Consider the following 26,710-nt stretch of genomic DNA (forward strand, 5'->3'; position numbering starts at 1 on the left):
AGAGCTTTGTTTTAAAAATAAATTAAATATGTGGCATGCACACACTTATGTTTGAGAACCAAATGCCATTTGGTACTATGTAGCTTAAGGCTACTAGAAGTCTTTATTTCCTGATTTTAAAATGAATGTTTTATGGCAGATTCCCCCCCCCCCCCCCCCCTTTTTTGGTCTATGCAACTTTCATAACTTTGAGGGCGTAATCCTGCAGTTATGTAGGCAAAACTGTAATTGCCTGTAGTAGCTACCATTCAGCAGGAGGTTTGGCTGAGCGAGGCCTCTCAGCGTGTAGCTTATATTACAGTCGCATGCACGCAGTGTTTGCTTAGTATCAGTCTCTTACTCGGGGTTCCTATAGAAGGTGGGCAAAGCACGCAAAACTATAGATTTCTTTACTTTAATAACTTTTTATCGAACCACTTTACCACACTATATTGTGAAGGATCTAAACCACGTATTCATAAATCATCGCTTTTACAAAGAGCAGCACAAGAAGACAAAGGGGAACAGACTGACAATGGCAAGCGAATAAACACAAACTCCAATAATGAAATGTTGGCTTGTATATACTGGCATTTAAAGTCCATTCCATAAAATGTAATAAAGTGAATGTTTGTGATATGAAAACAAACCCCCGGAGAGATCCTCTATTAAAAAAATCATTACCTTCTTTCTGTGTCAATTTCTTTCTTTAAAACACAACTAAAATGCCCTAATGTGTTCTACACCGGCTGCCAAATATTAATGTTAACAAAAGGAATTTCTTTGTACGTTAGAGCAGACTGCCACTCGCAAGGCTTGCTTTCATTAGATGCAGCTTTGCTGCTTTGAAGTTGCTCAGGACTTGTTCTAAGTCATACCTCTGCGCAGCAAAATGTTTTTTATTGACCCGGCCTAGCGAACAGCGTGTTGTCTTGAGAAGTGTCAGCTCTGTCTATTCTTATTTATTGCCGATTTTGGTAACTTCAAGAATGAAGGGAGGGATGGAAGGTAGTAGGGGAAGGAGGTTTGTTTGGTTGGTTTTTTTTCAGATACTTTATGAGAATATTCTTCAAGAGCCAGGGGAAACATTTTACTTCAGAAACTCCTGAAATCTAGAAAGTATGGACTCCTGTTTTATTTGTTCCTACATATAATTTTCTCTCTCATTGATAGACTTCACCACTTTAATACACCTCACGCATGATTGTCTCTATATAGCTCTGCTATAATACAAGATATTAACTCTGGCCTCAGTGGGGCCAACACAGAGGGGTCCTAAGGCCCTTTCAGTGGTCAAGCTGATGCTCGGTCAAGGACTAGATATGGAAAGGAAGCGGCAGTAAGCGAGCCACCTAGCCTCTATCCTACTGCAGGTACCTCAGGCATGTCAGAGGGACCAAAATTAGTGTTTGCTAATACATCCTACAGTGAAGCAAGTCAGCTTAGCTCACTGATGTCCTGGAGCAGCCTGGTGTTATTACTGGTGTTGCTGTCGTCCCACGCTGGGCAGAGGGCAGTGACGGATGAGCACTGTGAGCCCAGACATGCTCTTCAGAGCAGTCTGGATGATGCACTGCACAGTCCCGAGTAAGTCTTTCCTGTCTCTTTCAGGTGTTGCCTAACACAAACTGGAAGCACCACTGAATTCAAGGGAGACTTTCATATCCTGATAGGTACGGAGCACAGAGCACCGTCCGTGTCACTGGCGTGCGAAGATAAGCCCCGACATCTTGACAGACACCAATGGAAAATTAGCCTTTCCCGCAAAGGACTGGTACGTAACACGTAAGCTGCAGGTGAGAACAAAGCCATAGGTAAGCACTGCACACAGCTCTGTTTTGCTTAAGGGTTCAGACTCGCGTAGGCTCTACCGGGAACAGGAGAGGTTTTGAGTGGCAGCTTACTCTCTGGAAGAGCCTCCCGGCTGATGGTTCCTGAGCTGGGAGCTGTTTCACCTCCCACCGACCACATCTGCCCTATAGCTCTGAGGGAACCTGGCACCACAGATCTGGACAAGCCACGGGACAGAGTTACCCCTAACGCTTACTATGCCACCACAGTGCCAGTTTGTTTGTGCTCTTGGCAGAATGTGAATGCACGGAGGCAAGGACTGACCTGCTTTTTGAGATAATTCTGCTTTGCAGTGATGTTCTGGTCTGCTGTAACCTTTCCTTACACGTACTTCCTAAAGCTGCAGCTTCTGGAATCTCTGTCTCTTTTTAAGAATATTTGCACTTACTTTAAGCCTTTGTGGCTTGTGAACGTGTGTTAGCACAGGAAAGCATGAGAGATAGCGAGCAGCAGTCAGGCAGCGCGGGTAACCTGAGGAGCTTTCAAGAGATGCAAATGCTTGTATCTGGTGCAACCCAGAGGAATATAAAGCCTCATAATACGCTATGGAGAGTCGCCCTAGCTAGCACAGGGACCAAAAGCAGTCTGGCCACAGCAGCATAAAGCATTTTGGGGATTAGTTTATGCAGTTTAAAATATGAAGGAGCTGCACTATAGAGGAGAGCTAAAAGAGGCTAAAACAGGCTATTGGCAGCCCTCCTCTAGAGCTAATACACGTATGTCTAAGAGTGTAGCAGTGAGTGATAGAGAAATACCACCTTTTAGTACATCCCAACATCCCCCTGCTTCCTTCTGTGTCCCCCACCCTTGTTTTTTCCCCTAACTCTTCTCGTGCCCACTTCACCCTGCCGCAGCAGCCACCAGTCCGAGCTTGGAGAGCGTTATTTTTCATTTTCAGGAGGATGAAGGGTTCAGCTCAGGAATCCTATTGTTTCAGAGCATGTGGTTTACATTATGATTTCTAAGAGGTATTTGTATATGCAAACACTACCATCTGCTGTAAGGAATACTTTGCATTTTTAAAAGGTTAATTCCATTTCAAACCTACTGATTGAATTGGTAGCAGAAACCACTCTCATTTGCTTACTGTATTTAGTGTCACAACACGCAGCCAGCCAGCGAGCCATGTCTTTACAAGGACAGATTGTTTAGTGCTGGTAATTGGCATAGGTTTTCTCCAAATTCTCACTGAAATAACTTTTCCATTCATTAATGAATAAAAGCTGTTTTAAATTACAGCCTGTTGTTACACTTGGGATCAGACAAGGGGCTTCTTGTTAATCTGAGGTGAGTGTTAAGTCTGTAATGAATAATTTGATGCATTTTCCTTTCTTTCCCCTTGCCCTTTTGAGATCTGTGTCTCAAACAGACTGCAGTTTTCTTCAAAGTTCATATGGTTTGAAACTCTTTTAACTGTGTTCAGCAATTTAGCACTTAGCAATTCACCAGGAGAACTCAATATTGAACTGCAAGCTGCTTTGGTTGGGCACAAAAACTTGTGTTACGTCTTACTTCCTTCATCAGATTAGTGCAGGTACTTATGACTGCAAACAAGAAATGCGTATTTTGGGAGCTAACATTTGGGTGTTCATCCCTGCTAGTAAGCTAAATGAACAGAGGAGTTATGAACTGTGAACTAAGAGGAAGCAAATTTAGTTCTAGATACGGAGTTGGTTTTTTCTCCTCCAAAAAGAAAGGCTTTTGTATAATGTTAGCGTACTCTACAGGGAGATCCCAGATCCTAAGCAGAAACGTGTGTATACTGGCACAGTATTGAAACAGAAGAGATTTTGAGGTTCAGGGTATACCAGCATGATGAGGTCCTGACTCCTGCCTTTACAGGGAGAAGGCTTCAGCTGGGTCTGCTGGGCAGCGGCATCTGCTTAGCACTGAACTGTCTGGAGGCATGACCTGAGAACTTGCCTCTCTGGATGCCTGTGAATCCAGAAGTCATCTGGTTTTGGTTCTTCCAGTATGTTGTAGGGGTTTTATTTTCAGTCACGCTGCAGAGTCCCTCCATTTACCCAAACCTCTACCAGAAGGATTTGGATGGAAATGGCCTGTATTTGTTTTGATGCTTTTTTAGTTCCACTAAATTACAAAACATGTAGATTTTTTATTAATTTGGTACTCTCTTATGTTTTTATTGGTTTGAGACCCCCAGAAAACAAATCCTCAGACTACAGAGAACATGGAATTAAAGCTCCACAGGTAGGGTCGGACCATGCAGATGGCTCTCATCACTGCTGTAGGACCAAGTCCTCCCACCAGTCCAGAGCTTGAAGTTTATCCAGTTTGAGATATATGCCCACCTGCAGTGCCTTGTTATAGAGATTATTTCCCCCCACCCCCTGCAAGAAGATGGTAAGTTTTGGCTTTATACTGTCAGTTCAGATTTTCCCAGAGATGTCCTGTCATTGTCTTTCCCTGCAGTCCACAGCCCCTGGCTCTAAACCACAAACACCAGCGGGTCTACCTTTGCAATGTGCTGTGGTACAGGAGAGCAGCAGGACAGCAGCATCCTTTTCACTCTACTGATATAAGAGCAATCCACTCCGGCAGCATCAATGGATACTGCCGTTTAACTGGTATCTTCTATAAGCTGAATTAGTCACTTAATAGAAAGCCTCTTTAGTGCAGATTTAGATTTGTGTCAGTTGTCACGAAATGTAATGACAAATATAAGACCAGACCAGCTCTTCAAGACAGCTTGCGCTTTCAGACATCTACTTGAGGACAAGTAGGTCAGCATTTAATGCAGAAACATTACAACTTTCAGTGCATGCAAGATGTTTGCGTTCGGTACCTCTAGCCACGCCGCGGCTGGAATAGACTGAGACTTCCAAGAGCGTTCCATCAGCCTGGACAGAAAAACAATCCGACATACGCCCTGCTGGACAGGGACAAAGACATTTGCCCTGCCAACTCAAACAGGAAGGCGGCTAAGCTAAAAGCTCAGGGTGAAATCCTCAGCCCATTTAAGTAAATGGGAGTCTGGCTATTGATTTAAACGGACTCAGGCCTTTACTTCTTAACTCATGCTCACGCACAGTTTTCATTCATGTTCCCTCACTTCATGCTGTTTTCAGCTTCCATGCCTTATATTAGGTACAAACATGCAAAGCTAAGCGCTATCACAGATGAACTACCCACATGACTGTGACCCTCAGAAACACCAGGGTAGTAAAGGGGCCAGGACCAGCGCTGGGCTTCTAGAAACTGGCAAATCCAACACAGAGCCCTGCCCCATCCTGACCCCGAGAGCATAAGCATTAATGAAAGGTAGGAGCAGCAAATATCCCTAGACAAGCCTCATCGTCCCAGAGGCACGATGTGGTCTTCAGCATTTGTAATAGAGATCCACCATTGATTTTTTGTTTGTTTGTTTTTTATCCTCCAAGTATTTAGATGAATGATCTTGTCTGGAGATTACTCCTTCTGACCAGAGACATGAGCCCGAACACCCAGGGGTGCTAATCTGCAGGATTCTTTAACGCAGTCCTGTTTGTAGACAACACACAAAGTCCTGAGAACGGCAGAAAATCTAATAGCAAGAGGCAGTACCTGTGCACTCAGCCCTTCTTTCAGTGGTAAGCACTGCCCCTCTGAGCTTCTCAAGCATTGCTTTCTGTTCTTACTCACTCTGAAACGTCCTCCTGTCCTCTCTCACGACTTCCACCTCCGACTGCTGCATAACTCACGGGTGCCCAGACCATCCCAGGCTACAGGCAGCAAAGCCTCCCCTCCCCACACACCACCTGCACGTTCCCTCCGCTGGACGGCACAGCGCATCTCTTTTCAAGCTCTCTGGTCACAGATGAACATAAATGTTTGTCAGAAGTGTTAAATTCTGGAACAATTCCAACCGAAGCACAGTGCTGTGAGGCAAATTCCCGCTTTCTTCTCCAGGTTCTTTGCTGGGTCATTTTGATCTGACCACCATTGTCCAGGTAATAGGCTTTTTGCAAGACTTATTTGGAAGCTATATTACCAGAGCGCACAGCCTGAACCTCTGTCTGCTGCAGACTTATTTCCCTTTGTAACAACGGTCAGAGCCAATTATGTCTTTGAAGGAGATATGGGAAGAAGGGTCGGAGTCTGATTTACAGTTTAGCTTGAGGAAATGGAGGATTCAGCCCAGCTGGCAGCTCCAGGGGGTCCTACTCTGCCTTTCCACACTGTTGCGGGACTACAGGGGCCCTACCAACATCGTGCGGGCTGTGGGCCTCACTGACTGCAGCCCTTAGCCCTGCACGCTCCAAAGGGGCAAGGGAATCACTCCAGAACATCCCATCTGTACCACTGCTCTGGCACAAACAGGAAAGACTCGCACTTTAAAAATCAACCTCGAAAGTTTCAGTGGGGGTACCAGTACCTCCTCCTCAGCCCTTCTCCTGCACAGATCCGAGGGCAATGCTGGCCTGGGTGGAGGGCCTGGCACCGGGGGTGAGCCCTATGTCCCTCAAGAGAGAAGAGTATTTTATGCCAGATCCATGTGCAGCAGAGACAAGCTGCTGCAAGAGACAAGAATTTTGCTTTATATCAGAAATTGGTTTCTAGTTGCTTTTCTAGAGAAGGATTGTTACAGTCTCTCTGTATGTTCGCTGTAAAGAAAAACACTACTTTCTTCAATATTGCTGTGTGAGAGAAAGCAGGTAAAGCAGAAGGAAAATCCCCCAAGTTTCCTCTCGGTGCCTGATTTCCTGGCTGCTTTTAGGGACAGGTAGTTTTTGCTAATGAGACTTTCTATTATAAAGTTTCTATTATAAAGTTTCCATTGCAAATATTAACTTTGCTGGGTAGATCAAACAGGCCCTGCAGTTATAGTTAGAATATCCTAAAGATTTAGTTCCCAGTAATAACAGGGCTAAACCACAGCACCGCCAGAGGCAAAAACTATATTATTTGAAATGAAACTTCTCATAAATATCCAGCTATGAAGTCATTTTATATCAGCTGCTCTTATATAAACTGGACAAGGCAAACTGTCCTATCCATCAACATTAAGGCTGCCAAGAAAAATGACTCTATATTCGTTGTCTGCAAGTTTCGGAGATTTCCCTCTCTCTGTTAGGCTTTCCCAGGAAACACTGTGTTTTGGACTTTCTAAGAACTTTGCTGGTACAGGCAACTAGTAGCCCCCCCAGTGCCATCTTCGGGCTTAAACCTGCTCTTGCCTGCCTCCTCTCACTGTCTCTGCTGGGAAACGGATGGACAGATACTCACAAACACGCCTGGCTCTCAGCAGCCGCTGGCCACAGCTAACATTACTTTTCAGTCTGTTAGGTGGAAGCACCTCAAAACGTTGGCAGAGCCAGGACCATGTTGGTTTTGTTGTTTTTGTTTTTGTTTTTTTTTTTCCCTTCTTCAAGCCCCTCTCCAAATGCTTAGAGCATCTTTGTTGCAGGTCCACAATAAGAACCAGGCCAGTCTTCAAACATACTGCTGAAAGTTGCACCCAGGAGGGGCTGAGAATAGCAAGGGGCACACACGGACATTGCTAGCCACTCTCACACTCGTACCCTCCATCCCTTGGTGACATGGGTAAGTGGGTGCCACCCACAACCCTGGGACAGGCTGGGGACCCCAGGGCCTTACCTGTATCTCTCACCCCTTCCTGCTCGCTGCCTCCAGGCCCCCCAGCCCACTGCCCCATTTCTGTCCTGCTGCTTGTAGCTGGCAGCACGTGCAAGACACACTTTCTTGTGCTCTTCATTTTTTGTCTGTTTTTACGTGGTGAGGTTTGATATATTTTCCCCAAGCTCCGGTGCTTTTGAAGCCCTGCTGTACCTGATAGCACTACTGTGTCACTGTTGATGTAGACAGCAATGCCTTTGACACACAAATTGTTTCACTCTGCATTTAACTGCAGCATCTGCTACAGTAAGACATGACACCTGAAATACTGTGGTCTGCGCACAACGCAGGGATGCTTTTCCATTAGCTCGCTCTAAAATTATGGTAGAAGGTGGACAAACCTTCATGCCCTCCTCCCGCAAGAGGAAGGAAAATGATGCTGTCTATTGCTTCTATATTGCACTTCTGATTAAAGTGTATAGAGAAAGGTTAAGATGAGCAACTAAGAATTGCTGGGCTGGAAACACGGGCAGAACACATGGGGGAAATGCCCTTGTGACACTTGCTGTGCAAGTTGCCTCACTATAACTCTCACATCTCAAAAGCATGGCTTCGGAGAAATGCTTGATTACCTACTGCTGACTCCCTGAATGTTTCTGGTAGCACCTTCCTGTTGCGGGACAGGAGGCTCGGGTGTTTCTGTGTGAAACTACAAAGCTTTCAGAAATTTGGTCTACTTAAAGCACAGCAGAGACATGAAGCAGGCTTGAAAAGAACCCTTGAAGTATCTGGCCCCTTGGAAGGAAATACCAGCTTGTGAAAAGGGATTTCCAGACTCGTTTGTGTGAAAAGGAACAGGTAAGCCTGTATTAAATCAAACCCAAGCATTTGGTGCTAGAACGGTGCCCTTCTTTTGTCTCTGCAAGTTAAAACTTGAATGCCTATGGTCACCAACAACAGTGATGCTGAAACGTGAAACAGAAGAAATCTATAGTCAGCCACTGCTGGAGACAGGTCCAAGGTCCACCAAAAGCCTAGCCAAAGCCTTACATGAAAACAGTCAACTTTCAGGCAGGAGACAGACATTAACTTTTTTTTTTCCCCCATTTTTGGTAAACTACATGTAAAAGCTAAAAAAAAAAAGGGGGGGGGGGCAAAAATAATGATCCTCCATTTTAACTTTACAAAGAAAATAATTATGTTATTAAAATATGCAAAATTTATAATTTAATTATATAATTACACAGCCTTATAGTCTAATAGCCCCACTGTATTTTGCATATTAGTGAACAATTGCTTTCTTAAAGCTCACAGCAGAATCATTTACTTGATGCTGGAGAATAAGTTAATTACGGATCTCCTGCCTTTGATTAATGGATTTAATAATCATGTTACAGTAGAATTAACTTATACTTCATGTGTTTACAGCACTAATGATGAGATTCATGAAAGCAATGTGTCAGCAAATAGGATTGGCACCGAAAAAGGCAACGTTTGGAGATCCCAGGACTGCCTGTGCCTGTATCGCTGCCGGTCAGCAGTTCTGTCAGGAACGCGCAAATGGCATCCAACCATTTTTGCCTCATCTGTCATTAATCTCCACCATTTGCCACTTACTTCTATGAAATAGTGTTTTCAGGGGAGCTGAGCACCTCAACTGAAGCTCAATTCTGGATACTGGGGGGGGGGGGGGAATTATCCTAGGAGATTGATACAGTATCAGGTAATGCACATACCCAATAGGCACAGCCACCTGTAGTCTGCTATTACCCAGTATAACAGACTAAACATTAATTTTCTTTAATGCTTCTCTTGTGCACGTAATACAAGTATAAAGTTTCTTGGATGGAAACGCAGAGTCAGCCAAGATTTACTCTCTCTAAAAGAGCTTCAAGATTAGGTACTTAATACAACCTAAGAGACAGAGCACTATAGTTTCCGAACTTGACTTCACCTGTTCAAGGAGAGGAACCATTGCAGGACAGAGAAGGTAGAAGGGACACTTCAAAATTTTTTGTGTTTTGCCATTATTCCTCACGGGGCTCCTGTGCATGTCTGTGTAAGAACTAGATCTGCAAGTCTGGCAGGAGCCAGATTCAGAAACCTTTACTTAAGTAAAACTCTCATTGACACAAATAAAACCAGCATAAAAAGCTGAACCATGTCTCATCTGAAAGAGCAGTACCTCAGGAATCGCTAGCAATAGGGTTTCAAATTGCATCAGCCATGTACCTTATCTATTACCATGCAAAGTAGAATAACGCAATACAAGTCAGGAGCTTAGCATAACACCGAGCCCCAAGAAGGCGGCAGGAAATGAACAGGAATACAATTTCCTTAACAATTCACTTACGGGAATTATTCTGCAAGATGCTGCCCGTGTCCTGGTGGAAGATGTAGTCTGAAGGTACAGGAAGCGCTGGGCCATTTTGCCATGTCCCCTCGCTGCCCATCACCCAACTTGGGTACTGCCCCCTCCACAAGATGGTAGCAGAACTCCTTGCGCTGGTCGTGCCACATGGGAATACCCAGCAAAAGCCAGGGAAGTTGCCGCATGGACAACACTACCCTGCCTGCTGAGACCGAGGGTATACTAATGCTGTTCAACCTGCCTGTTAAAGAAATTATTCGCCAAAATGTTATTTCACAGCTGATGGTAACCTCCCCTCATGCACTGCAGCTGCTGACCTCCTCCCCTCGTTGGAGGGGTCGTGGAGGCCTCATCTGCACTGCTTGTCAGGTCCCCAGGCAGCATTTGGGGGATGGTGTCTGAAAAGCAGTGGGCTTTGGTGCCTGTCTTGCAGCTCGGACAATGACATTAATCCACTGCTGCTTGTGTTTTATTCTAGGAGATATTTAGAATTAAGAAAATTCAAGGTTTGTGATGAAAATCACCACTTTTTTCCACCAAACGCACCAAAGCAAGCTTCAGGGATAAGAGACATGCTGAAATAATGCCTATTTTATTACTGAACCAGATGGGACTATGCCTTTAGACATGCCACTTCAAATCCTCCTAGCTGCGCATCCCACTCTCTTTCCTTGCTCCTCCTTTATCCCCCTTGCTCTGACCCTGCCACACACCCATCCAGTGGGGAGAGTTACAGCAATGCTCCTCTCAGCTTGTCACAGCTAGCTTGCAAATGAAAGACACTTTAGACAGCTATCAGGCCATTTCTCCATGTCATACCACAGTGCTTTAACCTCTCCCTGCCCCAATTTGTTCCAGGTGAGCTCAGGAATCAGTGGCCAAATAACCTTCAGCTGTAGATCACCTGCCAAGTGGCAGCAGTTCAAACGAGACCACAGGCATACCCAGTTCTTAATTTAGAGGCTGAACCTACCAAGAACTCAGATTACATTAGTCAGATAAATGCCAGAAATGCTTTCTAGGATATTTATGATGGGTTTCCTCAGTGCCAGGAGACAGGAGGTGCTTCCTTGTATACTTCTGTTTTACAGCCCTCAAATCACACCTTTCCTGGAAGATAACAGGCAAAGCTCAGCCTTAGCAGGGGCAGTGCTGGCCTGCAGCCCCTCCCTGCTTTGGCTCCACTTTGCGTATATGGTTTCACCACTATCAATATTTTTTTACTTTATATGAGCCTAGCAAATCCTTGTCCTCAAGATACTCATCCCCTACAGCTGTAGGCACAAATAATAAAATAGACAGTGATGAGTAGACCCTATAATGCAAAACTAAATGTCCAATTACAATTTGATGAGGAAGTGTGAAATAAAACACATTAAGCAGAATAAGAAGGTGGGACAAGAAATCAATTTCCCATTAAATTCAGTGGTTACTTTTTTCTTGACTCTCAATGTTAAAAGCATCAATTACACACATAATTTACTCCTTTACAGTCTGATTCAGTGTTCAAAGCCAAAACATGCATTACAGAATATGAATTAGCCCAGCCATCACACGGAAATAAGCAGTGCCCTGCAGCTCTCTCCAGGCTGGCTTTGAGAAGTGCTCCACCACCGGCGTAGGCCAGAGGGAAATGGCATCACATTGCAGTTTGGGAGAAGGAAGTAGTTTGAAGCAGCCTGCTACTTCACTCAAAGCAAGAGGTAATCTGAATCGGTGCAGAAGGTATGAAGCTGAACTTGGGAAAAGCCATGGAGATGTTTGGGATGGAAAGCAAACATATGTCCCCAAAAGATTTGCCTTTGTGGACATGACCAGTGGATGTAAGGGTGGTACAACAAAATGCATCCTTTGCTCAGCTTATGTAAGCAGCTGGGCACCATGAATATAAAAAGAGTAGAAAAAGCCGCTTGTGGATGATTTCAGGACAAGTGGGCACAAGCCCGATTTCTATTTCGTCTTGTTAACAGTATCTTATACCTATGTCTTGAAAACGTGATGCACATAGAGTTATTTTAAGCTAACAAACACACAAAAGTTGTTCATTTGTAGGGAGTGGTGATCCTTGACCTACGCTACTGAGCCATACCTGCAGGGTCTGTAAGTTCATCATGGTTCACTTGTACCTCCAACAGACAGTAGGACGCATCTTTGCTGAGCTGCACGTGAACAGTGGTAACAGCAGCCTACGGTCTATAGACAAGAAATCTCCTCAGCACTGCAAGAGAGAGGAGTTTTCTGGTATGAGGTAGGATGATAGGGAGCATGCCTAAATCCTGAGATGTACAAAGAAAAGTGCAACACCTGGCAAGAAACGACCCTGCAAACCCATCTCCCTGAACTGGCTGGAATTTATGCACAGAAAAAGTGGGAAAAGAAAGCGGAGTTACCTCTCTCATCCTCCTTCATAACTCACAGTGCAAGTACATCTTAAGAAACAACAACAGAAAAGTGCTATGAAAAGACAACTGATGCATCTAATACTTCCGCAAAACCTTCTTCTGGTGCGTCTCAAGATGCTGTGGCGGCTTGCTCATGTTTGTTCTAAACCTTTTGCACTTTGATCTTAGAGCCAAACATGGACCACATTATTTTGGGTTGCAAACCACAGATACCCCACCCATAAACACTGAAAAGAAGCTACATGTAGAGAGAACAATGGGTTCTTTAATGGGTCTAGGCACCTCTCATCTTAAATCCGAGTTTAAAGTCAATTCTAGCTGTCTTGGATTCTCCCTTGCTTGTAAAGAGCCTGTAAGTAAATTGTTAATTTGGAACCCCCTAGCTATGATCATTAACGGATGAAACGTGGTGTTAAACCTTGCTCCAGTCTCCAGAGCACTGGCTCAGCTCTGGGGTACTGGTACCTTGGGTGCTACTTTGTACCCACATTTATCTTTTTGTAACCGTCTTTTTCAAATGATGATGGGGGGGGAGCTCATAGTTAATTTTTTTTCATTTTGCACTAATTTCCTACAATAGCTGCAATATAATGCTGTTTCAGTAGAGCAACGCTTTGCAAATTTGGCTCAAGGAGACACTGAGCAAACAGCTTTTCAGAGAGCTTCAACGCAGCTGTCAGAAGGGGCAGTTTGGTTTCTGTGCAAGCAATACTCGCATTCCAAACTGCATTAGAGAAAAGCCGGCGGGTTTGTATGCATTTTTATTATCAGTTCCAGATTAGGAATCTGATGCTAATTTCTTCTTAAAGCCTGCGTTTGCAGTAGAATTTATATTCTAAAACAAAAAGAGGATTGTGTTGTTTTTCTCTCACTAGCTCACTCTTTTTTCCCCCCCTCAGCTTTACTCCAAGGACCTTTTCTGCTTGTTCGTTACATTCTCAAGATGAAGCACCCGATGGTTACAGCAGTGCTGGTAGTACTGGTGCAGGTTTCCCAGAGTTTCCCTGCCTTGTACCACCGAGGCTGGTGGAGGCTGTTAAGGGAAGGAGACAGTTGTGGAAAATGCAATTTGGCACTTTGCGCTGAGCCTAAAGACTGTCCAGCCGGGACTGTATTGGACCGTTGCGGCTGCTGTCCTGAATGTGGGAATGTGGAAGGTCAGACCTGCGACCTGGACCAGGGCAATCATTTTTACGGGCAATGTGGGGACAACCTTGAGTGCAGGCTGGATGCCGATGAAGCAAGATTTGGGGAAGTCCCTGAACCCCGGTGTGTGTGCAAGTCTCAAGAGAGCATCTGTGGACCTGAAGGGAAAACCTACGAGAACATCTGTCGATTCAACAAGGCTTATGCGACGAAAAGAAATATCAGCATGAAACATAAAGGACCATGTGAATCAGGTAATATGTACAGAGGCACTTTCAAACTAAAAAAAGATCTGATTCTTATTCTTAGATGTGTTACCAGATGCTCTAGTCTAACTTTATTGAACTAATACTGCATTTTTGTTATAATTATCATTATTTTGTTATAATACTTTGTGTTAAATGTGGTTTAGCAGCTGGTACTTAATCTTGTATGCTATAAGCCTCTATATTAGACTGGTGGATTTAAATCACACGGTGACTAACAAGCCATAGATCTACAGACCAGCTCTGCTCTGAATAAGCAGAATATGAGACATTTTCCACAAAAATTGTATGTATAGTTGGGAGTAGGTAAACAGATAGGATAATCTGGGAGAACTGGACAAATAATTATTATTATATAATAAGACTGACTTGATATTAAAAGTAGTGCTAGCAAGGCAGGTCTCATTCATATCTATACACACACATATATATGTATGTATGCATGCGTGTATCCACCTATGTGTATAATAATCAGTGACGTAGAGGCAATAGAAGAAAATAGGGCTTAATTTACAGGTCTGTTCTTTTTACAAAAAAGTCCAAAAATAATCAAATCTCAGAATCATCATAAAATCTAGGTAACCCATGAAACGGAAATCCAAAATTAGAACAAAATCAAACTGAAATAATTTCCCTAAAAACATTACAGTGCATGAACAGCTCTCTGCAATGATTGTTAGTGGAAGGATTCTCAGCCAGGTTGTACGGGGGAATCCTGCCTCCTGCTCAAATGCTGTTCTCATTCTTCACATTATTACAAGTCTTTACTCCTGGGCACCTTTCACCTAAGTCACATGAATATAAAATGAAAAGGAAAAAATGAACACGCTTTTGTTTTCTGAATGAATTTTTTTTTTTTAAGTTAATGAAATGTTTTCTCAAATGAACTAAGTAGAAGAGGTCTCTGGGTCACAAATGGGTCCCAGTTCTGGGAAGCCAAAATTGCATCTCTGGCAAAGGTCCATATATGAGAGTAACTCAGGTACATTTTACCCACTCCTTGATAGCAATCTGTTGCCTCCAATTCAGACTCTATGCTGTGCTTTTATATTGAATGAACACTGGATATTGAATACTTAAAAGGAAAAGTTATCAACAGCTAATACTAGGCTTCTTTCTTCTTTCTCTAGTTGCAAGAGAATCATCCATTAAAGAATCCCTTATTTTCCATTAGGGTATTAAGCTGGGAAATGAGTAAAGAGATATTCAGAAAACTCAATACGTACCAGTCGACAGTATGATTGAAAGCCTGTTAGCCCTTGGGCAGGTGTTCTTATTTGGGATTAAAATAGCACTAGTTCTTACGGCATAACCCCTTCAGGAAGATTTCAGTTAGAAGTGCCACTCAAGTAGCAGCTGATGTTAACTTTGCAGCAGAGGTAGCTGTTCAAGCACACAGGCTTAAAGCAACAGTCTGCTCGAATTAATTAAACAGAACTGGCCACTTACAAAAAGCTTTAATTTGGAATTACTATCACTTTTAATTGCTGGTGTTGTCATCCACCAGGCCTTGCAGTCACCCCTGAGGTGCATAACACCGCTCATCAAGCAGGAGGAATGAGCTCAGCTGCTCTGCATGCAGGCATCACCCCCAGTGCCTTCCCACCTCCTCCCTGGGTCCCCAGAAAGGCTGGACCCTCTCTCCGTGAATGCAGAGGCATTTCCTAGGATCACCCAGCTTACTGAATTGCACAGAAGCCTGGAGGAAAGTTCATAGCCATGTCAGTGCTGTGCAGAGTTTAGTTAAGAGAAACGGGGGTCCACATCCTTGGCTCTTGCAGAGGCAAGTGCCCAGCTGGCGCAGGAGCCCAGCTGCAGCAGAGCACTTGGGCCTGAGGTGGGTGCTGGGCTCGCCGGGGAGGGGGAGCACAAGTGCCCCTCTCCTCAACCTCTCTGAGCGGCAGCTGACCACGCTGGGTCTGTAGATTGTGTTTGGGACCCTGGAAGGAGCCTGGGCCTTTCAGCAGGGCACAGAGGTGCTACACCGGTGGTGCCATGCCTCAGACCCCCTAAGAGTCTACCAGTAAGCCCCCTCTTCGCCGTGACGGCTATCTGAAGCAGCACAGTGGGCATGTGAAAGTGATTTAGGTTGGTTTTTCGAGGCTGTATTTGATGACAAAAGGCAACAGGGAGTCTGGCTCTAAGAGTAGCAACCTTGCTGCGGCACTCACTTTCTGCTGACTGCAATTTGCATGAGAAACAAACACTGAACACTGTGGGGTTCTGGTACCAAGCTATAAATACAACCTTCACTCAACTCAAAGTACTTTGTTTTGTTATTTCTCCTTCAAAGCATCTGCTGTTTCCTATTGATGCCAAATGGATTAATTGTATACAGCAACCAATGAATAAATAAATAACAATAAACTCCTTTCATCAGAAGAGTATAGCCTTTTATCTTTCCTCTGTCACCAGAAAAAGGGGAAGAAAAAGGCCTAGCTCCCTAAAGAAACACTGAAAAAGCCCTTCTTTTCCTGAAAGCTAGTTTTGATCAGTTTATCTAATAATTTACCAAGGTTACTAAGTACATCGATTATATACAGATTCTCCACACTTAATCCATCCCCATTAACATTCAAGCCTCTCTTGCTGATGATTTAACGAAGTAACAGAACAACCTAGCAATGATTCTCTTTATATTTAGCTGTGTCACATAATTTATTTTAAATGGAAATTTTGGAGAAAAAAAAAACAAATAAACAATCCACAAAATCTTCTGCCATTTTCATCAAATCAGACATGGATTAGCAAAAATTAATATGAGTTAAGGAGAAAAAAAGACCATATTATCAAATTCATTAGTCTTGAATGATATTGGGTTAATGTTGATTGTGAAAGGTGAAGCAGTATTTTGACTCTTCCTGGCTTCTGGTTTATGTCTTCTGTAACACGAGGATAATTCATGACTGGGACTGTAAAAGGAAAGGAGCAACTACTGCGCATTCACCTCCAGACACTGAGCCATCAGACTGCTTTCTATAGCTATCAAGAAAACTTTGTCTACTCCAGGAATCAAAACGACAGGTTATCGTAACAGTGAAGATCTGTTTCTAAAGACACAGTTACGCAAAAAAAGTGCACACAGATATCATGGGAGAATTTGGCCGAACACAAAATCTGAAACACTCAAAAATGAAGTTTGTAAATTTCTGTTAAAATGCTACATCATTACTTCAGTTTTCTTCTGTAAAATGCAGCAAAATGGCATTGTGAGACACACATTTGACCCTTCTGGAGGCAATTCAAGTTTGAGTAGCAAATGCAAGTATTTATTGTGTGTTCAGATTCAGAAAAGGCAGTTTGGTTAGATCAAAACTGTGGGTCTTCCTACTTGCTATGAGTTTGATCTCACATGCTGCCAGTCCTGGTCAGCCCTGGTCCAGCAAAGCCTTAACTACCTCTATAAAGGTAGTCAGCCGGGTGGGACTCAGGCCGTATCTAGACATTTCCACCTGAGCTATCATCTGGATTCTCCTTACAGTTAATGGAGAAAGGGATATTTCCAGTGTGGAATTGGTCTTGGTGTAGGGCAGACAGTGCTAGACAAATTTCTCGTACGTGAACAGCTATAATGTACATTTGTAATTTAGACCCTTATGTCCTCGAGGCTAAGGCTATGTTTACAAGGCGTGGTGAAGCCAGAGCCCTCAGCCTCGTGTGGCTGAACCCTGGCTGTGGACAGTCACATAAGCAGGACTCCGTTCTTGGACACACTTCAGTGTTGTCCATGTACCTGCACGACACCTGTGTTAGCACCAGAACAAACCAGTCAACATCTCCCTAATTAAAAAGTTTTTCATGGTGTCTCTGTACAGGAATAATTCAAAGAACTCACGTGAGTCAATGAAGACATCTGGTTTCTTTTTTACACTTCAAGCTTAACTACAGTGGATGTATCATTAAAAGGAGTGTGGCTGCACTGAGTTTTAGTATTTCAAAGTATGTTTTAATATCAGACCCTATGTGATAAGTTCATAGGCAAAAAAATTCACATCCAAGATATTCAGTTAATGCTGGTTTGAATACAAATTTTTTAAAATAATATACAGATTCCGAATGAACATTTCTCATGAAAGAACAACCATTTAAGGGTTTAAGTATCCTAGTTTGAAAATCTTGCTTTTGAAGAGTACCAGGACTGCTTGATGAGGCATTCATAAATGGGGAAACTGATACTTTGCTGTATAATTTGTTTGCAATTTAATCAGTATGCATTTGATATTCTCTGCACAGATATCAATCCTGAAAAACTAACAAATCTATTAGAAACTTTGCTTGAAAACCTGAAACAGGTTGTTACAATTTCAAATGCTGAAGCATAAATGCTGTACCTACATATTGATTCAAATATTGCAAGTAAAAATATAATAATTATTTAGTATAAGTTTCTATTTCCAAGTATCTGGGATGTGTACAAAAATAAAAGCAATAATTAAATACGAGTCTAATGGCCCAGAAAATGCATTCATTTTTGAACACTGGTATGGAAATGGGAAGAAAACAGACTTTAGAAGGGAAAACATTTCTTGCTGAGGACAAATAGATGAGAAAAAAGAAGAGATCTCCAAAGCAGGAAAGCTGTGATAACAGTAAATCTGTTATTTTGCTCTCTGCTGCTAAATATCATCATCTCCTGTTAACATTTAGTATGATCTTACATGCTTACACAGGGATATGTATTTAAATCATGTACAAATGCATCAGGTGATAGTTTATTTTTTTAATGTTTTCAAATCCCTGGACTGGCTCCCTCTTGTGGTTAACGTCAGCTTTTTCTTTGGGAAAAAGTGGGAGAGGATAATTCAGAGGCAGTAAGTAAACAGTGGAGAGGGGTGAGGGTAAGAGAACAGGAAACAAGTAAGTGGAAATTTAATAATTATAATAAACATAACATAAAACCTTATAAAAATAACTGGATTTCAGTCACGTTTAGTACTTGTCTCGTAACAAGACCATTAGATGAAATTGATAGCGATTGAGAATAAATGTGAACTGTATTAATGCTGTTATTTTGTAACTTGCTGCAATGAGTTCCATGGGTAACAGAGGGGGACGAGATTTTAGCAAGTTCAAGGCAATGATGTACTCAGAAAACAACTTTTGACAAGCTAGCAATCTCAGTATTTTAACTTTTAAGCTAAGCAAAATGTAACAGAAATTACGAACTATCAATCACATACAATCAAGTTACTCTGTGACTGCTACAGAATTTCTTGTACTTTCCTCTGATGGTCGAGTCGAGCACTGGCTGCTAGACTGGTGGGCCTTGAGTCTAGTCCACGATGATAGTTCATGGGACACAAACTTTTAATTTCAGCTTAAAGTTCACGTGCAAGGGGAAGGACAGCCCGGTCCTTTGAAATAAGTGTTTTTAAAAAGCCTGTTCACCCTTTGAAGAGACACAAGGCGTTCTGAGCTTTTAAAGCTGCTTGGAATCATGTCGCTCTTCATAATGTGTGAGATGGCAAAAGGCAAACTGGTTTGATCATGCAAAATAGGAATTAACGTTACCTGCTTTTGCGTTTGTGTTGTCTTTTGCTTACTGTCTTCTAAAGCACCGTTATGTCGGTTCTTTGCAGCTCCTGTTATTTCTGTGCCACCCCAGGATGTCCAGAATTTCACAGGCAATGATGTCATTTTTGGCTGTGAGGTGTCAGCCTATCCTATGCCACACCTTGAATGGAAAAAAAAGGGGAATAAAATGTTTCTGCCAGGAGATGATGCCCACATCTCAGTACAGGTAAAACTTGAGTTTTCCACATCATATGGTTTGGGATGAGGAGTAAGGGGATTAATCAGAGAACTCCTCCCACAGGATACAATGCTGTTGCAATAAATAGATTGCCAATAGGGGCCCTCTAACTACGTAAAGAATTCTGATTTCAGCCAGTGCAAGGATCATTATTTTGGCAGTCCAAGTAAAAGAAATAACAGGGAGGGTACCATGCTTCAGCGAAAGATGGAAGATTCTCCTTATGTAGGTATGACAGGACGAGAGGAAATGGTCTCAAGTTGCACCAGGGCAGGTTTAGATTGGATATTAGGAAAAAAATTTCTTCACCAAAAGGGCAGTCAGGCACTGGCACAGGCTGCCCAGGGCAGGGGCTGAGTCCCCATCCCTGGAGGTATTTAAAAGCCGGGTAGATGTGGTGCTTAGGGACATGGTTTAGTGGTGGGCTTGGCAGTGCTGGGTTAATGGTTGGACTCGATGATCTTAAGGGTCTTTTCCAACCTAAATGATGCTATGATTCTATGCTTCTATGATTCTGGAAAAACTCAATGAACGTATAAATGGAACCGTTCAGGCTACTACCTAAAAGAAGGTGCATTCTGGGAAGGATGGCTGTTGGCGACTATTTTTCTACTCTTGATGCAGAAGCACAATTCTGGCAGGTATCTAAACTTCTCCTTTGCAAGATGCTGTTTCTGGATACCTGCCATTTGGGTTCAGTCCCTGAGGTGTTCAAAAGAAAAACAAAGAAACTTGCTGCTTTTATGGAGGACACTGTGTTTTAATCTGAGGGGAAGGAGTAGAACGGCATTAGTATAGGATTCAAGCAACTCTAGAAACTGCCTGAAAGTCTGAGCTAAAATTAAATACATCAAAATGCTAATTCTTTTAAATGGAAATAGCATTCTGGGGAGACGAGCTAACAAAGCCAGATGTACAGGCAGACCGCAGTAAGGCTGAAGCCTGCATCTGCATGCCTTCTCCAACGGACAAAGAATATGAACAGAGACTATGCAGAGAAATGCATGGAAAATCTAGCTTTCTGGATACACGACCCAAAAATGAGAGGATCCAATGGACAGGGGGCATAACCTGAAGAAAAAGGTAGACAGAAAAAGCACAGGAAAAGCTAATTAAAGTACCAAAAGTACTGAAGTCCTAAGGGTCTAAGTTATTTAGAAATGTTTCCAGAGACAGCATGAACACAAGTGGGATTAGTGGACTTAAAAGTTGCTCAGGAAAAACAGTGAGAGGAGCCACATCCAAATGCTGGTCACCTCAGAGGCTAAACTGAACCCTGCTAACCTATCTCATTAATAGAGTCAGCATGAGAGCATCTCTGTTAACATTTGTTAATGGTTTTGTGCTATTTGTTTGGAAAAGAAAGCTCCCCCCTTTAAGAGGCTTTAGCCTGAGTAAGCTGAAACTGACTGTCACGGAAGTGTGAAAGCTCATGGCATCTCACGCCAGTCCATTAAGACCTGGATGCTGAGAGCCAGCTCGGTCAGGCCCCTTGGCCCTGAACAACTCACCCCGACCCACCTGCCACTCTCATCCTGAAGAAATTTATGAGCTTGAGAAGAGGTGGCAACGCTTTGAAGCAGCAGCAAGAAGTGGTGCTGGGACAAGAGACCGGAGGAGCGCTGGGAAGCAGAAGCATTGAAAGGACCAGGAATCAGAGCACTGTGAAGGGCTGTGAGGTTTGAAGAGCAGAGCAAAGCAAGGAAAGCATGAACTTGGAGGTGCAGAGACAACAGGCTATTAAAATATAAGGCAGCAGAATCAAAGAGAATCAAACCATGATGGCAATAGACAAAAAGCAAAGATTGGAACGAGGTTTAATCCAGCCACAACTATTTTGAGAAATATCATGGTGTCTCCTAGCTACTTAATTTTAACTATTTCTTTCTCTTCTCAAAGGCAAGAGGTGGGCCTCAGAAGTATGCTGTGACAGGCTGGCTGCAGATTCAAGGCCTCAAAAAATCAGATGAAGGCGTTTACATCTGCCACACCAAAAATAAGCATGGTGCAACGTACGCCTCTGCAAGATTGAAAGTCATTGATGGTATTTTTTCTTTTATTTGGATGTGAAGAATATAAAAATGCATACGAGCAGGCTGCAAAGGGCGGGTTTGTCAGAATGCAAATGAAGGATATGAGAAATTGCCTAAAGATGTCCATATTTTAACTTTTCTGTGTGCTTTTCTTTTACTTTATCCCCTAACGGGAGATTCAGTCCTAGGTATTTAGCAGTCGGAAGTGCTCATGAGTTCTGGGGAAAAAAAAAAAAATTATGTGTTAATATTGTAATATTTTGCTGCAAATTATACCAGCTTCCAGAAAACCGAAAGCTGTGGATTACAGCCAGACAGCTGAGACACGTATTATCCCACTATCCTCATCCTACAGAAGTCTTTTGATGTTAGTAGGAGCTCTGCACCCAGACCAACAGCTGCTGTAGCTGGGGGAGTCTTTGAACCATGGCAGTTCTGCTTAGCTGTTTATTTTTCAAAAAATTAGGAAGGAAACAGTTGTTGCTCCTTAATGAGAGTGTTTGGAAAGATCTAAGAAATAGCTTTGCTATTGTTTTGCGTTGGGCCCAGTCCTGCAGAGTAACATCCTTCTTCCTCCGGGGAGAACTGGGTTTCCTGGCAAACGCAGGATAAAGATGCATTGTCTTATATCTGCCTCCTGGTCTCAGGGAGTTTGTCACTGGTCTGGTTTGTCACTGACCTTGTTTCAGCAAGTGGTTTGCAAAGCTTTATTGGCTCTGGTCATATTTTCAGGTGCATAGGATCTGCCAAGGACTGAACTCATCATTTACTAGTATTGGGAATTAAATGTATTTTCAATATCTTAAAATGTGAATGATACAGAAATTTGCTCATATACCCCGAGCTTTGATGGTATGAGGTCAAGTCATTGGATAAAAACCCTCCCCTTTTAATAGATGACTTAACAAGGATTCAGAAATACTGAGCTTGCCGTACAGATCCAAAACCATACTCTCCTCTTTGTTCCTATCTACAGCTAATTTAATCTGGATTCAATTATGTCTTGCAGGCTCATCTCCTGCATTTGCATTTACTGCTGGCAGTAGAAGTGCAAGCTACAGCATTGAATATGGGGACTACTACGACGATTCTGATGATGAAGATGAGGAAGAATATGAATCTGGGGACTATGAAAATTGAAACAACCCTGAATAACGGTTTTTATACATCTGTTGTCCAATACCTTTCACGCTGTTATATTTACTAGTAGTCTCTGTGCTGTAAATGGCTCCTCTGATAACACACACATTCGCTCGTGCATCCACCTTCCTGAAATTCAACTTTGGCTGAAGTGTATCATGCTACTTACCAGAAATAAGAACAGTTGTAAATCCATACATTTAGACGGTTAAATAAAATCCTTAAACATGCACCTGTCTACTAAGCAAGCTGAAAGGATCGAATTTTAGATTAATTTTTAAAATGTGAATCATGTTATAATTTCTTTCAAACATTCTAATTGGTCTAGCAAAAACGTCCATAGTTAAACAAAATTTTTACCTCATCTCATTTTCCTTTTTTCTATAATGTACTAAGAAATTTCAAGAGATTGTTCACATGGCAACAAGCCTAAGTATGAAGGTTGCAAAACAGTCTTTAATCTCCTTAGTTCATGTTTTCTCACAAGTTTCAGCAAGATTTTCATTCTCATTTGAAATCTTCCATGGTTAGTCTCATCAAGGGCGAATTATCTATCTTTTGGGGGGTTCTTTTGTTTACTTTTAACAGATACATGAAGCAATCACAGTCCAAACCAAGTAAGTGCTGTTTTACTAGCAGTACTCAGAAATACCCAGAAAAGATTTCTTGTGCATTCAAAGAGATGAGCACACCTTTTGACTTCTTTTTGTAACAGTTCTTGCGCTACTCCTAACGGTGTCGGCTTCTTTCCACCAGCCTAGGCAACGGTTCAAGATTTGGGATCATTACTTTTACTCTGAACAGCATCGTGTTTGGTGAGAATTACTGCAGTTCAAAGGCAGCGGCTGTCCTGTAGCTCAGCCCGTGCCCTTCAAACACACAGAGATCTGCACCACAGAGCCAGTATTTGTCCACCGTCTCAGACTGTCCAAGACTTGCTCCTATATCTGACCCATCTATGCTATGTCCAACTGAAGTGCATTCAGCATTGCCACACTTCTGGAAATGGCAGACAGAAAAGCAGGCATCGTTTTCTTTCTCAAAACCACTAAAACACATGCACATTTTTCAAATTGTCTCAACCACATCTTGATCAGCATGAACCAGACAGCAAATGAAATGCAATTCAAAAATACAAAACTTCCAAGTGTAAGGTGGTCACCCTGAAAAATTTCTCCAGTTGCTTTTGTTAACTAATTACATGAAGGCTGGCTCTGAATTAATGGGTGATGGAAGATACTAAACAATGCAAACCACTTTTGGGAAGCAGTTACACCTACTGGTTCCCATTGGCTGGGGACAGATGGATAGCAGTAAATTGCTGAACGGCATTAATGGCCAAGGAAGCAAAAGTTCAAGCATCTGCACGTAAAGCCTCAGTATTTGCGGTCGTCTTTATCCAATGTGCAAAACCATGTAGTGATTACTGCACACGCTGAGGCAACTCAAAGTTAAATTAATGGTGTTAAGGAAGCTTTAAGGGCATTCTTACTGTATGCGTACACATGCTGCGTAGATTTTTAAATGTATATACAGTGCATCACAAATTCCTCCTTTAATGTGCTGTTTTGCCATGAGGCAGATTTTTCCTTTCAATTTGAATTACATCAAGAGATTGCCTATAGACTGTGTTTGCCCAGAGGTATTATTGATCTTTGTCCAGGTAGCAAACAAGCAAAGAATAATTTGTTTCAGACTTCCCGGATTATTGTCAGCTTATGACTAGAAAGTATGCCATTGTGTCATTGAAAAGATTAATTAGTTTTAATTAGGAGTATGAAATGGCTTAATATTTAACAACTGATTTTGTTGTTATGGGCTCTTCCCGGTCTTCTTAGTGATATGCCTAATAACTTTTTTTGCTTATCCAGTATATATTAACTTGAACAAAAAATTGCCTGGTAGAAATCACTGAATTTTTTTTTTAAGTGAGTATTTTTTATGGAACTATTTAATCTGCAGACATGTAGTCAAGATCAATTGTGATCTGCATTGCAAATGAATGAATCAGATTACTAAACCAATCACTAAATTGTGGCAATATATACTGGCACAGACTAGTACATGGCACAGAAAATAATCTTAAAATCATTAGCCATAGAAATAAATTAGAATTCTTCAGGGCCTTTTGCTGTTGTTAATGTCAAATGAAAAACAGAAAGAAAAGAATGTTTGAATGAGAAAATGTGTAGCAGAACCATATCAAATACCAGTCTGCGAGTGTTTGGCCTGATGGACTATGTCTATTTAAAAAAAGCTAACCTTCCCAGAGCAAAGGATTCTAAATTAAACACATTGCATTTGTCTCTGTATGTATTTTTTTAATATATTTAATAATTTGTTGTAAATTATCAGCCATTCTTTTCAGTAAGAAAACTGCATTTTAGGAAAAATCCCGATGTGATGCAAAAAAAGAAGAAACAATGATACCCTGAACATTTCCTACTTCTTTTTTGCGGGGGACAGAAATGGCTGGTTTTGTTTATATGCTTTAATCAAGTCACTTAAAATTAAATAAAAAAAGCATGGAGAAGATTCAGCCCTCTTTAAGTAGCGTGGCAAATGAATGGATCCAATTGTGAATGCATTGCCTGTAGCAACAGATCTATTCACATAATCCAAAGTAACAGCAAATTCAGGAACTTGGTTTTATTCCACCTAGCAGAAAATGAGACAGACTGGAGCTGGAAACTGTATATTAATACTGCAGGGAGGGCTCAGTACTGTACCTTGCGAGGCAGACCTAAAACCCTTCTTTAATTCGGCTTCCACTGAAAACAGCAAGAATTTTGTTGTTATCGTCCATGGAAGCAAGTCTGAATTTCATGGCACGACTTCCTCCTGTCGATGCCTGTCACACAAGCATCTTCACTCTGTCATTTCCCCCTCCCATGTAAAGATAAAGAAGCGGTATAAAAGCTCCTAAATAAATTAACACTCCTTAATGCAGCTTTGTCCTTTGGACTACGACTCTGACATAGTCTGGGGTAGTTTCACAATCTAACATTCTTACTTGCTGTGTTAAATCTCAGGAGTTTTGTCAGGTATTAGTCTAGGAATCCATTAATTCTTTAGCTAGACCTATTTTTTTCCCCATAAAATAATCAGGCTATAGTTGACAGAAATCGGTATAGAAATGCAATTGCCTGTGTCGCAGAGATTAAAATGATTCAGCTGATGATTAAATAAGGTACAAATAGTCACATGGCTGCACTGTGCAGCTGAGCACACAGCTGAGCAAGCGCTCCCTGCCTACCTCCTGCTACAAGCATTGTGCTCTCAACTTCTGCCCGTGCTCATCCGTCGACACAGAGAGCAGACCCAGGCCGGAGGGGAACGGGGGTTTCTGCCCAAGAAGAAACACACTTGCTCCGGGCAAGCTGGAAACTGGCTCATTGCTGCAGAAGCCACAAGCTCTCGCTCACACTTAGCGATATATGCTGCCCATAAATTACGCTCAGCTCTTGAACTATTTAACTTATTAACCTCATTTCTGCATGTCTTTGCATACCTTAGCGGCACAGCCTCTGCAACGGCCCGTCACCTGGAGCGGGATTCACAGTCATTGCTAGAGCTGACGCTCTGCTCACAGGGTCAAGGTCTTTCAAGGATATGCAAGAGCTTCCTCTTACCTTTTCGACTCGTATTGGGAAGCTGCTTCTGGCTCTTCGGACAGTTTGTAATCGTATTGCATCAGAAAGTCTCCCAAATTTTCCACATTATAATTTATGGCTGACTTGTTTCACCCCCCAGTCACCATTTCATTCCCTCTTCCTCAGTCCTGGGAATTCCTCTGTTTTGATCTGTCCCTCTGCTCTCCTTTTAAATCCTTTCTATTCCCCATCTTCTCTGTGTATCACCAGCACTTCTATTCTGCTCCTGGTATGTTTTGTGACTTTTCCTTTCCTTTAGACTATGGCTATAGAGAAATGAGTCTATTTCTTCACAGGGTAAAGGATGAAAAATTGGGTTAAGGCATACGCCAGGACTGAGGCCATCATTAGGGGACTGGGTCATCTGAGCCAGCTTTTCAAGAGCGATCCATTTGACTTTCAGAAGTGCCAGCCACCAGCGTCAGTTGTGAGGGCAAGAGAACAAGAAACTCCATTTAAAACCATTTTCCATTTTGATTTTGCTTCATTCTCCAATAATTAATGAAGGTATTTTGTACAAAAGCATATGGTTCAGCGACG

The 26,710-nt window shown here is 42.4% G+C and overlaps 2 protein-coding genes across 12 annotated transcripts in view; both read left to right on the forward strand.

The window, feature by feature from the left end:
- Positions 1-9,128, forward strand: part of GABRP (gamma-aminobutyric acid type A receptor subunit pi) — a 40,647-nt gene extending 31,519 nt beyond the window's left edge. For 4 of the 10 annotated variants that reach the window (XM_082323742.1, XM_082323749.1, XM_082323750.1 and 1 more), the window contains 4 exons: positions 1,591-5,420; positions 7,238-7,374; positions 8,071-8,265; positions 8,836-9,128. The gene's annotated coding sequence lies outside the window, so the exon portion shown is untranslated. Of the gene's footprint in view, positions 1-1,590; positions 5,421-7,237; positions 7,375-8,012; positions 8,266-8,835 lie in introns of all 10 variants that reach the window. The other 6 variants (XM_082323746.1, XM_082323743.1, XM_082323745.1 and 3 more) reach the window with 6 other exon arrangements.
- A 3-nt stretch (positions 9,129-9,131) lies between these two features.
- Positions 9,132-22,517, forward strand: LOC309596036 (kazal-type serine protease inhibitor domain-containing protein 1-like; the record flags this gene model as incomplete). Of its 2 annotated transcripts, XM_082323754.1 has the most annotated exons (6): positions 9,132-9,995; positions 11,272-12,282; positions 13,080-13,580; positions 19,172-19,332; positions 21,244-21,388; positions 22,387-22,517. In XM_082323754.1, the coding sequence occupies exons 3-6, from the start codon at positions 13,124-13,126 to the stop codon at positions 22,515-22,517; spliced, it is 894 nt and encodes a 297-aa protein (XP_082179880.1). In that variant the 5' UTR covers positions 9,132-9,995; positions 11,272-12,282; positions 13,080-13,123. The 2 variants fall into 2 exon arrangements, with proteins under 2 accessions (XP_082179880.1, XP_082179881.1); XM_082323755.1 differs by lacking the exon at positions 9,132-9,995 and having other exon boundaries at positions 11,035-12,282.
- Positions 22,518-26,710: the final 4,193 nt, after the last annotated feature.

The sequence above is a fragment of the Platalea leucorodia genome (genome assembly GCF_965183815.1).
Source record: "Platalea leucorodia genome assembly, chromosome: 11".
In the NCBI taxonomy this organism is placed as follows: Eukaryota; Metazoa; Chordata; class Aves; order Pelecaniformes; family Threskiornithidae; genus Platalea; species Platalea leucorodia.